Consider the following 13,685-nt stretch of genomic DNA (forward strand, 5'->3'; position numbering starts at 1 on the left):
AGAAGAGAGAGAAGAGAGAGAGAGATCAGAGAAAGAAGAGCAAAGAGGAGAAACGAGAAGAACGGTCGTCGTCGTACACGGTTAGGCAGCCGGAGCAGATCTACACCACACCTTTCATCAACTTTTTGTACCCAATCTTCAGGTATTCTTCTTGTTCTTCGGCTAAAGGATTGTTCTTCGGCTTGAGGTTAGGGTTTCTGTGTGTAGGTTGTTATGATCTGTTAGATTAGAGCAAGTGAGAGAGAGATTTGACAAGGGTTTTATTTTTTCCGATTTTACAGAGTATTGGGTCCTCTCTCTCTCCTGTTCTGTGTCCCAGTAATATATAATCCCTCCATGCCCGAGTCCTCATCGAACCCCTAACAAACGTATGGTGGAACATCTATTTGATATTGTGCCGTGTAGTATATGCAGTTGGGTAGGCACTTGGGAAACTCTAATGTTGAAACACAAACAGAATGATTGTCGCCCAGAAATAAGGCTTGACTGCCTAAGCTCTTAATTGGTACCCATGTAGCGCCTGTCTCCCCAGTGGAGTGTAGGGTCCAACTTAAAAACCATGAATCTCCAAGTTTTCCAGGTTTCACAATCAGGTTTTAGCCAAAACCTTTCCACCAAAAGTAGATCACCCTCTTGTGATTGAACAAGATAAGTGACCTGGGCATCAGCAGCAGTTCTCTTTGTCAAAACTTCTTTTGTACTACTGTTTTGTGATTTCATTAATTCCTAACATTAATTCCTGGTTTTTTAAAATGCAACTGTTCAATTTTCCGTCAAGAGTAGCATGCAACTAGTATAATTTGTTTTGACAAGGAATTATTCTTTGATTAGGCAATAGCCCAAACAGATCTTTGCTTGTATTAGGATGTTCATAATTCCCCTTTTGTTTTAGATATTGCATGGTATATCCGTTAACCTTGATAATAGTAGCTAATATCCGTCAGCAAGATCTAATCTTAAACCCCCAATTAAACAGGCCGAAAAAGAAAAAAAATACAAACAGGAATGAGCTTTGAGGTTGGGTTATGTCCACTACGACGAATCCTTCCAAACCCACTCTCAATGCCTGCAGTTGATTCTAACTGTTGGAGCAGGAAATTTTATATCTGAGTTCCAGTCTCAACAGCAAAGTAAATTACAGTTATTAGTTACCAAAACATCCCCAGTTTATTCTTTAGGGGAAGAAGAAGATGAAAGAATATCCTACTGTTTTAGTTCTTCATCAACATTTAGGGTTTACGGTACTGGTTAATGTTTGCAGATTTTGTTGAAAAAAATTCTACCCTGCGTTCAGTTCTTAAAAAAGAAAATCTATAGTAATTATTTTGCATTAATCTGTAGTAATATACCTGTTTGTTAAAGGCAAATGTCATCGAGCAGTAGTTATTACCGAGCGGAGAGTGAGACCAAGAAAGGGGTTACCAATACCCCCAAACTTCTGTATAAGCCAAGAAATTGTTATTGTGGAACAAGGGCTGAAATTAAGGTTGTTGAAAAGAGTGAGAAGTCGAAAGGAGAATTGTATTTTATATGTCGTAAGGAGAGGGCAGCTCGGTGTGGGTTCTTTGACTGGTGCCTCCCTGTGGAATGGACAAGCAGTAGTCAAATTGGTGGTTGGGGATCGATTGAATATACCAATGTCTCCAATGTTTGTGCTACCAAGGTCATTGATGAAGTTGTAGCACTTGAGAAAGAGGTTATGATCATTCGACAACAATTGGAGTATTCAAAGATGTTCACCAAGTTTTTGGCCATATGCCTCGTTATCGCGATGGGGGTCATCGTGTTCAAATGAAGATGGGAGTTGTTATTAAATTCAGATTCTAGTATGGCTATGTGTTAGCCAAGTACTGATGCCCATGTTATTTTGTAATTTCCCAACTTTTTGTCATTATTATGTTGTATTGGGAATTGGCAAGATGTAGTAGAAACTTATTGTAGTTAATTTAATTCGGAGTATAAATGTTGGCTTGTTTAGTCGTACTTATGACCTATGTGTTGAACCTGAGTACCATTTTCGTTACCTGGAATTGTGTTGAACCTGAGTACCATTTTCGTTACCTGGAATTGTGTTAAGGTAATTATTTGCAATGATAGTATATGAATGTTGTCTACCTGCAATACTATGATGAAATAGTAGATGAAAGAAGTAATACACGCGTACAGATATGTAATATTCGCATAGGTTGCTTCCAATTGAACTTCCTTTTGTCATTGGTGGTCATTGAAGGAATCATTTCGTTGGACATTTCGATTGGTGGACAGTTGTACTTTCCTTTTATTCAGAACGTATAATTATGTTTTTCCACTACTGTAGACATGTCTTCCACTCAAACAACATCTTCGAGAGGAAAAAAAGTGGCAACTGCAGCTACGAAAGCAGTTTGGGATGCACAGTCCAAAGAGTGCTTCATCCAAGCATGTGTGGAAGAGTTGGGAGGTGCTGGATACAAAGAAGGAACCCAACTTACCAAGATTGGGTGGGCCAATGTTCTGAAGAAGTTTAATGAACGAAGGGGAAAGGATTATGACAGAAGCCAACTGAAGAATCAATTGGGTGTTTTGAAAAAGGAGTGGCAGCTATGGCAACACTTGGTTTTAGGTGAAACCGGACTAGGTAGGGATCCAGACACGGGTGCTATTATAGCATCAGAGGAGTGGTGGGATCTCAAGCTCATGGTATTCCTTCCTCCCAATTTCTTTCAAGCACTGTATTGTGCCTTCTGAATTTGTTTTTCTTTCACCAAAATACAGAGGTTATTTTTAAATCATTTCCCTAAATGATATGTTTATTTGCAGCGCCATCCTGATTGTATCAAGTTCAAGGAAAAGCCTTTGCCACTTGAGGAGGAAATGCGCATCCTTTTTGGTAGCAACACAGCTACTGGTGAGCATATGCATACACCTAGTTCAGGCTCAATTCCAGCTGCTCCGTAGCAACACAGCTACTGGTGAGCATATGCACACACCTAGTTCAGGCTCAATTCCAGCTGCTCCGAAAGAGTGTACTATAAATTTGGAGGTGGATGACATTGATGCATTGTTGGATAATGATGATGAGGTTCAAGAATTGGTGCACCCACTTGAAGATGTCTCCAAGAAGAGGCGTGTTGATGGATCGGCTACGAAGAAAGGCAAAGGCAAAAAGGGTACCATGGGCTTAAGACTTGAAGCTTGCATGCAACAAATATGCGACTCAACTGACAGTGCAAGTTCTCCCTCCTCCGTCCACCGTGCTGCCTCTGACATTCCAACGATAAAAGAATGCGGTGAGAAGCTATTGCTACTTCTTGAGTTTGACACAGATCCAACGTTGTGGGCAAAAGCCCATAACCTTTTCAGAGATGCGAGGACCCGAACGCTTTTCATGACTTGCCCAGACGAAATTAGGAGGTACCACTTCATAACCCAAGAATTGCAAAGGGTGGAAGCAGCTGAGTTGCAGAAAATGGGTGGTGGCAATTGGTTCAACAATCGGTACGTTTCTGGCTAGCGACCTCAGTTCATGTCTTGTCCTCTTTCAAGCGGTGTTTACTAGACTTGCGTGTTTTTTATTTGTGTGGTTTTCGATGAGACTTTATTAGACTTGTATCACTGTGTTTGTATGACTGTGATTGTAGTACTTTTAGACCGATGATCCTTGTGTCTGGTGGACTAATGAACTAATGGTAGTATTTGGAGTTAATGGTACTATTTGGAGTTATTGATGTTTGTTTTTGGAGTTAAATGGTTAATTTTTGAGGTTCCACGCGAAACAGAAAAAATGTTGCCATGAGTTTGAGGGTGTTTGCAAGCTTGACAAAAGTTGAATGATTTGTGGCTCAGATAAGCTGCTGCACTCGAAGTCGAATTGATTCGAAGTTTGGTATGCCATACGAAAAAAAACGATGGCTTTTTCGTCTGTTTAGGCAGTTTCTTAGAACTTGTGTATTGTCATTGCCTGTGTCGATTCTTTTTTATTTACTGAATTTTGCTTTTCTGTGATGTGTCATATGAACGACTAACTCATATTAATATGTATGTGCAGACTTTGGAAATATTATGCTGTTGAAATCAATGAGAATTGTTTTTGTAAACAACGAATAAAAGGGCTTGCAATTATGCGCCAGTAATGGTTAATTTTTTTCTTCCTCATCCAAATTCTTTTTCTTCTCTTCAATTACGACTCGTTGCCGCATTGGTCATTAAATTGCAGCAACCATTTCCTCCCTCTCTCTGAAGTGAAGTTTCCTTAGACTCTACATGTTTACTCTTTTAGTTGAAATGGACGTTTATTCATTAGTCTCTTCTTTTTCTAATCAAGCAAAGGGTTTGTTTGGAACAGGGGAACAGAATACAAAAAGGAGGGAGGATGGAAAGTTTAAAAGTCTTTCCCTCGTCTTGTTTGATCTGAGATGGAAGTGAAGTGTAAATGGCAAAATGGAACACTAAAAACAGTAAACAAAAAGAATTTGCTTCATTTTTTTTTCCACATTTTTTGTTCTTAATTATTTTCTCGTCCCTTTTCTCACGCCCCACGAGTTATAGAGAGAGCGAAAGTATAACGGCGAAAAAAATTACTACTACTATGTTTCCCTTTTTCTCTTTTCCTTCCATAAATTCCCATCTCTATATAACTATTGCAATCTCTAAATGCAAAGTGAAAGGTTGTGGGCAATAATTCAAAGCTTTCAGCAGTCAGATGGAGCCCAATAATTCAAAGCTTTCTTGCTTTCAAGCGGGCAATAATACACTTCACGAGTCCTTGCAGATTCTGAATTCCCAACTTTCCTAACACTTTGGCTGTGTATTTGTTTGGCAAATGCGGGAGGACAATAATGCATGAAGGACAAGTTATATTTATGGAAAAAAGTCCAATAATGCATGAAATAGCTCCAAATGTGAATAGTGATTTTTAGTTCCCAAAAAAATTTGAATAGTGCCAATACTTTTGAAAATCTGTCGGCAACTTTGCTAGGGAGGTTTGCTTTACAAAATAATAACAAAGAATGTGTATAAATACCCATACACTTGGCTGTGTTTTTTAAAACATGAAACAAAGCTCCATTTGCAACAAAACCGCCCATATTCTACCACTGTGCATGTTTACCCCTACAAATCCGTATGGCAAATTATACAAATCCGGATGATTACAATCATGATCTTTACGATGAAGAAAATTGGGACAACGACGATCCGTATGGCGGAGATCCATACGATGGAGATCCGTACGATACCGGGGAAGGGTCGAGTCATCCTACGCCTTGTCGGGCAAATGCAAGAATGAGACGAGCTGCTGTTGAGATATGTAACATCCACCATGATATGTACATGTGCAAGGAACCGTGCCGTACCTCCGCCTTAACTGGTCAAGCTTGGGTCACCGAGCTAGAAGAGGGAAACCCAAAGCGTATGTATCAATCATTTCGTATGAGTAAGATGAATTTCTTTTCACTTGTTTACCAACTTGAGCATAATTATGGGTTGCAAGTATCCGAGCGAATCTCAGTTGCTGAGCAAGTAGCTATCTTTCTCTGGATAATGGGCCAACGAGCTAATAATAGAAATGCCCAAGAACGTTTTCAACATTCGGGGGAGACTATATCAAGGCAGTTTCATAATGTGCTAAACGCCCTTAATGCCATGGCTATCGATTGGGTTAGACCATGGCCTCAACAAGGAGTGCATAGCAAAATAGCTAACAATCCAAGATATTATCCACATTTCAAGGTATTTTTTGTAATTGATTTATTCATTTTATGAGTACCCAGGCAATTCGTGGCTTTGGGGCTTTTAACCATTCAATTTTCTATATGTAGGACTGCATTGGGGCTATTGATGGCACTCACATAAAAGCCCACCCACCTACGGACGACCCTATACAGAAATGGATTGGTCGGAAAGGATATCCAACACAAAACATTATGGCCGCATGTGACTTTGATATGTGCTTCACGTTCGTGTTATCGGGATGGGAAGGAAATGCGCACGACACAAGAATTTTTTATGATTGTATAAGGAATCCTGCGTTAAATTTTCCAACACCACAAGGAGGTTAGTCTTGCGATTTCTCCTTTACTTATATTACACCCTAATTGTACTAAACTTTTACAACTAACGTATTGGACAATCACTACAGATCAATTTTATTTGGTAGATGCCGGGTACCCAAACACTCGTGGTTATCTAGCACCATACAAAGGTTGTAGATATCACCCTCCTGAATGGCGTGACGGAGGCGCACCAAGGACGAACTTTGAAAGGTTTAACAAAATACACTCCTCTCTTCGGTGCACCATTGAAAGGACATATGGCGTTTGGAAAGCTCGTTGGCCTCTGATTTGTGACATGCCTGTTGGCTTCATAATGACAACACAAGTAGCTCTTGTGTCCGCAACGATGGCGATTCATAATTTTATAAGAAGGAACAACTTTCCTGACATTCCTTTTGGTTTCTATGATAGGCGACCAAATTTCTTGCCTTCAGATCGAGGAGTAGAAACTACAGCACCTAACGGCAACCATGGCAATAGGGTCCAACGTGATGATCGTAACATGGACACTGTAAGGGCATCTATGCGAGATTTCATTGTGGAAAACAATATACGTTAGGTCACCTCGACACTTTGGAGGTTGTGTAATGTTGTTGAACCTGTGTGTTTATTTTTTTTGCTATGCTTTTTTTTTTTCATTCTGCTTGTAGGTGTGGTTTGTGTGTGTGTGTGTGTGTGTGTTTTTTTTTTTTTTTTGGCTTCAGACTTGTAATATTAATAAAGTGTTTGTGTTTGTTTTATTGTTCTTCATATTTATGTTATGTGTTTATCGTTAAATTAAAGTGTTACTTGTAACATTGGTCTTATTTTTTTATGTCTAAAATACCAAAATAAAAATACCGAATGTCTTCCTTAAATTAAAAAAAGGAAAAAAATTACATATCAAAACCAATTATTTTACCACAATAATATAACGCCGATAGGCAAACAGCATATATGGGAAAAAAAGAAAGAAGCAAACATAAAACATTACTTTAGAATAATAGACTTCAATAAACAGCTCATAAAAAATATTCAATAATAAAGTAAAAAAAAATTTAACAAAAAACGGAAGTGACCTGTTATAAGAAGACAAAGGGCAATATGGTAAAAATGGAACCCACAATTCATTCTCAACAATCATCTATCAAACACTACTACAATTTCAAAATACATTCTGCACAAATCTCCCAAACACTCTACCATACTCAAAATACATTATGGCCATAATCCAAAAAGTCAAAAAGCCAAAAAGCTGAAAATGAAAAGCCAAAAAGTAGGCTCCCAAACACCCCCAAAATCATGGGCCAAGGAATCTCATCATTTTACTTCCAAAACTAGTTAACCTAGCCATGCATGCATGCAACCCTAGGATTTTAGCCTTAAAAACCTATTAAACCTAGACTTACTTTCTTAGACACACATATATATACATGTACACATATATACATATATATATGTACCGAGAGAGAGAGAGAGAGAGAGAGAGAGAGAGAGAGAGAGAGAGAGAGAGAGAGGGCCGGATGGAGAGAGAGTGAGAGGCCGAGAGTGAGAGAGTGGAGGTGGAGTGTGTGATTGTGTTTTGGACACTTACACAAGCAACTTTAATAGCCCTAAGCCTATTTACTACATGTCAAACCATTCTAGTCTTCCAAAGGACAAAGATAGCCCATGATTATATTCTTTCTTGCAAGCAACCTCCTCATAGACTTGACAAGCCAAAAACCCTTCATGATGGCCTAAAATTTGGCCTAAATTGGAAAAGACAAGTCATGGAAGGTTATGACTTGATTGAAAAGCTTGAAATGACCACTCAATGGAGCAAATCCATGGGAGAAAGGAGAGAGGGGGGGGTGGCCATAGAGGAGGGAGGAGGAGCTCAAGTGTTGGCTATAAATAGCACCCCATGCCTTCCATTCAACTCACACCTTCACTCATTTGCCATTTCCATTTCCAGACAGCCTACTGCCCTTCACGAATCTCCATTTTTCTCCTACTTAAATTAGTTTTTAGAACCAACTCCCTTCGGGAAAGTTGTAGAGCACTTCAAAACCTTCAAGTTAGACCCAAGAACCATCCCAATCGATGAAGAAATGACAAAGATATTGGCATCCGAAGTTCAGTAAAAAATCTCGGATTCCTATTTCCAGACAGCATACTGTCTTCTCCTTTATCACCATTTTTCTCCTACCTAAAGTAGTTTCTAGGATCAACTTCTTTCACGAAAGTTGTAGAGCACTTTGAGAGCTTCAATTTCGACCCAAGAACGATCATATTCGGCCAAATATCGACTGAGTTACTGCCATCCAAAGTTTGGTCCAGATTTGCGAGTTTCGCCGCCCGTAGAAAACTTCCAACTAGCTTATTCGGCCCCGACTAGTTTTGGATCAAGGTAGATAAATCTCTACTCATTCTCCCTAGTATAACTTTAGTTATTTTTGTTTATGATAAGGCAAGTTAAAGTATTAGGAATAATTAGCAAGCTCGTTTTACAAAATCTTGAAATGACATTACGATCATGTAGATTTTCTCTACTCACTTTCCTAAGTATAAGTAGAACCCCTTGTCCCATAAACTCTACGTATAGAATCGTATGTTAGAAAGTAGAATGTTCTTGATTCAAAGTATCAATAGCCCTATCGTTTTTCTTAAGTAGATAAGGTTATCTATTATTTAGTTTCAAGTAGATAAGGTTATCTATCGTTTAAAATGCATGATTGTCAATAAATTTATCTCGCTAATGGAAGTACGAGCATGTTAGATAAATGACTTTTTCTTAAATAAACCTCTGTTGTTTAGAACTCCCTTCAAAGAAAGAAAGAACGGTTTTCGAAAGATAGAATTTGACACTTGAAATAGAAGTATTCGTATTTTGATCTTTAGAATGGTTATGAGCATTTTTATTAATATGAAATTGGATGATCTTGCTAGTTTAGTTTCAAGATTACAATGAATAATTTATGTTTGTAAAAAGTCCTACCGCGGAGTCTATGCATGAGAACAAGACACGGAAATCAAGAAAATAGAAACATGACACCTAGGGTGTGGTTAACAAGAAAAATGTATTCCGAGGATGGAAATATTTTGAAACTACATAATGACCGGTTTTGGGTGGCATTATGTGAGTTGTGTGCGTGTGCCAAAGTAAGATTTGTGAAAAACCCAATGAGAACCCGGAGCGGCGGAATCATTGTGGGGATACTCGGGAACCCGGAGCGGCGGAACCGAGGGTTTAGATTTCGAAAACGCCAAATGGGAACCCGGAGCGGCGGAACTATTGTGGGATACTCGGGAACCCGGAGCGGCGGAACCGAGGGTTTTGAATTGTGTGCGTTCCCATGGGAACCGGAGCGGCGGAACCATGGTGAGGTATGGCTTGGTTATCCGCGGCACGGAGCCAATGCAAGTTTTGTGTGCCAATTGGAACCTGGTGCAGCGGAACCATTGTGAGGATACTCGGGAACCCGGAACGGCGGAACCGAGGTTGGGTGTGTTAAAAACGGATTTTGAAAATGTTGATTTGGTTATGAAAAGTGGAAATGGAGACACAGTCTACGATGAGTCGCGTAGGAGAAACACAGAAAAACATGGATACCAACGATACATGAATAGTGAATATGGATGTGCTATCGTTAATCATTTTTGTTAAACCTGCTTGCACTCTGTTGATTTTATGATCTATTGTTGTAAGTTAAGAGTTAGTGGGTTTGGATATTTTATTGAGCTTTTGTAAGCTCACGGTGTTACCTTTGGTGACCCTGACATATTATATTGGTGGCAACGCCGGTATAATGTGTCAGATCTTATAGATGAACAGGGTGAACTCTACACATTGGAGTCTTTTGGAGCCGAGGAGCTGGCCAGGATGGAGGAAGAAGCGGAGCAGTAGATAGGAACCCTAGTCTGCCCTCCTTTTGTTGAATAAGATTACTCTTTTGAGAATATTCTGTAATATTGAGCCAGACTCCATTTAGTTTTTCAATGAAATTGCCCATTTAACGTTCCCAAAATTCGGGGCGTTACAAATACCCATATTTGTCTTAAAAGTAACTTTACTTTAGTTGTGTATTTAGAAAATATAGAGAACAAAACAAAAGAAAAGGCATTCTGTGCCTTGTGCAATGTGTAGAGCATTTTGTGTGGGTACGTGCTGAACTTGGGAATTAAGCTGGAGGTGGAGCTCATAAGGTGAACTTGGTGATTTGAATTGATGACTAAGCATCAGTTACTCTATATAAGTGAACTTGAAGGCTTGAATCATTACAGTGGTAGGAAACTAAAAATAATAATAGTCATTCATAGAGCAAAGTTATGGACAGTGGGTTCAATTTTGATGGCGATGAGATCTTGTACGTTGTTCTTTGAAGAGGAATATAAGGTGCAACTATATCTGATGACAAGGTGATTTGAGGGTGAGTGTGAGATACATGTTTCTTGTACAATATTAATGTTGGGTTTTTGTTGGTTGTGCTATGTGCGGTGACTGTATGTCGTGGAACTGTTCGGTATGTAGCAGGGTGACTAGACTAATAAGCAATGCCAAAAGACATGTTGGCCAATGGGCTGTGGTGAGGCTAGTGAGATGGTACGTCACCCGTCATATACCGAGGAGGACCGGATATGTGGTTCCTTTTATGTGGAACGTGTTATATTCGTGGTTGGTGTTAATATGTGGTGGTTATGGTGGTGCAATTATTGTAGTATTGATATTGTACACGTTATTATGTCTCATACACTCCTGGAGTCCTTTGGACTCCAACTTGCAAGTTGGTTAGCGGGCCAGGAGCGTGCCGGTGGTGTGGACTTGTCTGAGTTGCTGCAAGAGTGGGTTGTTGTTAATTTGCTATAAAGATCGATAGTTGTAAATCATATAGTTTTTGGAATAAAAGACAGATTATGGTTTTTTTAACTTCGTGGTGCTTGAGGATCCAGGTTGTTACACAGATGACAGAAAGATCAAGCTGGCTTCCGCTTCCAAGAGAAGGAAGATTGAAGCCTCAAAGGCCAAGTCCAAGAAGCCGATGCTCTTCTGGCACAAGTAAAGGAAGATTGAAGCCCGGCCCCCATGATCCAAAGGCTAATTCAAAAGTTGATAGAACATTTGGTTCGGATACTTTTCAGTAAGTTAAACCTTCCTCGGTTTGAAGATAGTTTCAATTGTTCATCAGGACTATAGTGTTGCAAAAAGTATTTGGTTCCTGTTTTGTTATTAATGATAATCTCAAAAATAAAATTTGCTTTTGTGATGTAAGAAAATTTGAACAGTTGATGAAACATGAACTTGGTTGTCATTCTACTAAAATATGTGTAGGTGGCAGCGGCCTGTCTTAGATATATCCTTGTTATTGACACTTTTGATTCTGAGCTATGCGGCCTAAATAAAATTGGATTGGTAATGGGATACTCTTTTCTTCAAATCTTATTTCAATTGAGTCGAATGGTTCGCCTCAGGCACCATGGATGTGAAAGTTGGGTTCTTTATTTCTTTTAGTTTTTGCCCCTCCTCACCATGGATGTTTTAGTTAGGCTATTATGAGAAACTCAGAAATCATATTAAACCAAGCTCTATTCTGAGAAACTCAGAAAGCATATATATTAAACCAAGCTTGTCACATCTTACTCATCATCAGCTTGTAGGATTAATATGCATGCATTGCAGAGAGTCATTTGACATTGTAGGTCGATCAGTACTAAATGGTTGCTTTTCTCAACTACTCCCTCCGTCCCCTTTCAAATGTCCTACTTCGTAACTCCAACTTATTAAAAAAACATTATCATTATACCTTTCACATCAACTTTTTCCTCCACTTTCCCTACTTACCCATCATCATTACATTTTTTACTCACTAACTTTTCAAAATGGAATCTACTTTTAGGGACAAAATAGACAATGTACCAACTTTTGCCTTCTAACTTTACCAAATGGACACTTATTAAGGGACAACCCAAAATGAAATACTGGACTATAATAAGGGGACGGAGGGAGTATAATACACAAGGCCTCGAACAGCCTGTTTCCTTGAATGTTCTATCCTATTTGTCATGGTGGGTGATATTTGTGAAAATAAGTATTGATGTAGAACACGTGGAGGCCCAATTTCATTATTAATTGGACCAGTCGAAGTCTCGGAAGTCCAAACGTTGTTTAATTGCAAATTACCCAATTTGGCAACTTTCGGACGAGCTCGGATTGGGCCCAAATTTGATAGGCTAACTTATTTTCGCGCTGCGGTCAATATCTATCAACCCTAGTTGATAACCAATGGTGTTTTTCGGCCTAATTCCTTCGAGTAGGCCTCCAATTGGACCTTTTTGCCATTTTAGGAAATATTTGTTTCATTAATAACTTTTAGCGTACAATTCCGTATAAGTTTATTCTTTTTGGAAAAGTCATGTTTTTCTTTCCTTTTTCCAATTTTATTATTTTTCCCAAATTTTGGGAATGTTCGTTTTTGAGTTCGGGTTTTGCTAGGGTTACGCATTTTTCCTATAAAAAGGATTGTAATCTAATGTTTAAGCAGTTTTTTATCAATAATATTCAGATTTTTGTCTTTTTCTCTTGAGGATTCAAAAATTGCTCGTGGCTACGAGTACCTATCATTCGTTTGATTAGTACGCAACTAATCTCTTTGTTATTTCCGCTGCTTCAAGTATGCTTCCCTCGTTTAATGGTTTTCCTTAGATGGTGTGAATTACTAATGTGACACATACAAAAGTTGATATATATAGGGCTTTGATCAGATACTTGGATTGCGTATTCGCTGATGCAGGAGGCTATTAATTTGTCGATGAGAGAGAGAGAGAGAGAGAGAGAGAGAGAGAGAGATATTAAACCTTGATGGACTGCGACAAATAGTTCTATGGTGTTACGGACAGTGGTACGTTGATTCCTGATCATGGTCACGCGCTTGACACATGGAAAAATATGAAAAATGAAAAAATGCACCAAAATTAACTGAATCTTTTCATGTCACAATCGTACTGTTAGGTGTTAACCAACCAAGCACAAATGGCAAGTTCACTAAAACAGGAATATTCGAGGGTCCAAAACATATGTTAATTTGATCTTAAATTTGAACCTTCTCTTCTTTCTTTTTTTGATAAGAACCTTCTCTTCTTTAAAGACTAATAATTTGCATGTGAATTTTCAAGGAAATAGGAGCTAATCAACATTCTTGTTCTTCTACTACATATTTGAAAAGATTATCGGCTACAAACCATTAATTAGACCATATCTCACATGGATACACTAGACTAGCGGTCAAGAAAACAAAGAAATCTAGATCGCCTGTTGCTGCACTTAACGGTTCGGATTGACTCTCTAACCGATAAGAATATTTGAGCAAATCCAAACCATAAATTGAATTGTCTCATCTGAGTCCAAATTAAAAATCGGAGAGGATCGTATTAGAATTTACTTCGAACTTCCAAGTGTGTAAGTGTTGACTGTAAGATTTTTCCAAGGCTGGATATAGGCTGTTCTGGTTAGCCACTACTCGAGAGTCAAGGCATCCCTACTACCACAAGATTCAGTTAGTTGACTTTGGATATTTTAATTAGCAAGCAGTAATTGACTAATTTCCTTATATAACCACGTACGCAAATCCCATCACACCATGGGTGAATACTCTTCTTTCCAAATTTGTAACATGAATGTGTGATCTACTATGTTGC

The 13,685-nt window shown here is 38.8% G+C and overlaps 2 protein-coding genes across 3 annotated transcripts; both read left to right on the forward strand.

Annotated features, from left to right (window-relative positions):
* Positions 1-2,319: 2,319 nt before the first annotated feature.
* LOC131299812 (L10-interacting MYB domain-containing protein-like) lies at positions 2,320-3,493 on the forward strand. The gene is made up of 3 exons (XM_058325386.1): positions 2,320-2,679; positions 2,800-2,887; positions 2,979-3,493. Exons 1-3 carry the CDS (start codon positions 2,320-2,322, stop codon positions 3,491-3,493), a joined length of 963 nt encoding a protein of 320 aa, XP_058181369.1.
* A 1,549-nt stretch (positions 3,494-5,042) lies between these two features.
* LOC131301200 (uncharacterized) lies at positions 5,043-6,669 on the forward strand. 2 transcript variants are annotated; one of them, XM_058327369.1, is made up of 3 exons: positions 5,043-5,709; positions 5,799-6,033; positions 6,137-6,669. In XM_058327369.1, the coding sequence occupies exons 1-3, from the start codon at positions 5,104-5,106 to the stop codon at positions 6,589-6,591; spliced, it is 1,296 nt and encodes a 431-aa protein (XP_058183352.1). In that variant the 5' UTR covers positions 5,043-5,103; the 3' UTR covers positions 6,592-6,669. The 2 variants fall into 2 exon arrangements, with proteins under 2 accessions (XP_058183352.1, XP_058183351.1); XM_058327368.1 differs by having other exon boundaries at positions 6,119-6,668.
* The last annotated feature ends 7,016 nt before the right edge of the window (positions 6,670-13,685 follow it).

Source organism: Rhododendron vialii, chromosome 9a, assembly GCF_030253575.1.
Source record: "Rhododendron vialii isolate Sample 1 chromosome 9a, ASM3025357v1".
NCBI classification, from domain to species: Eukaryota; Viridiplantae; Streptophyta; class Magnoliopsida; order Ericales; family Ericaceae; genus Rhododendron; species Rhododendron vialii.

Excerpts from the sequence above, each read along its gene's own strand:
- LOC131299812 (XM_058325386.1), top strand. The coding sequence starts at position 2,320 with ATGTCTTCCACTCAAACAACATCTTCGAGAGGAAAAAAAGTGGCAACT. Across the intron at positions 2,680-2,799 it reads GGTGGGATCTCAAGCTCATG|CGCCATCCTGATTGTATCAA; the intron begins GTATTCCTTCCT and ends GTTTATTTGCAG. Across the intron at positions 2,888-2,978 it reads TGGTAGCAACACAGCTACTG|GCTCAATTCCAGCTGCTCCG; the intron begins GTGAGCATATGC and ends CACCTAGTTCAG.
- LOC131301200 (XM_058327368.1), top strand. The coding sequence starts at position 5,104 with ATGGCAAATTATACAAATCCGGATGATTACAATCATGATCTTTACGAT. Across the intron at positions 5,710-5,798 it reads GATATTATCCACATTTCAAG|GACTGCATTGGGGCTATTGA; the intron begins GTATTTTTTGTA and ends TTCTATATGTAG. Across the intron at positions 6,034-6,118 it reads TTTTCCAACACCACAAGGAG|ATCAATTTTATTTGGTAGAT; the intron begins GTTAGTCTTGCG and ends CAATCACTACAG.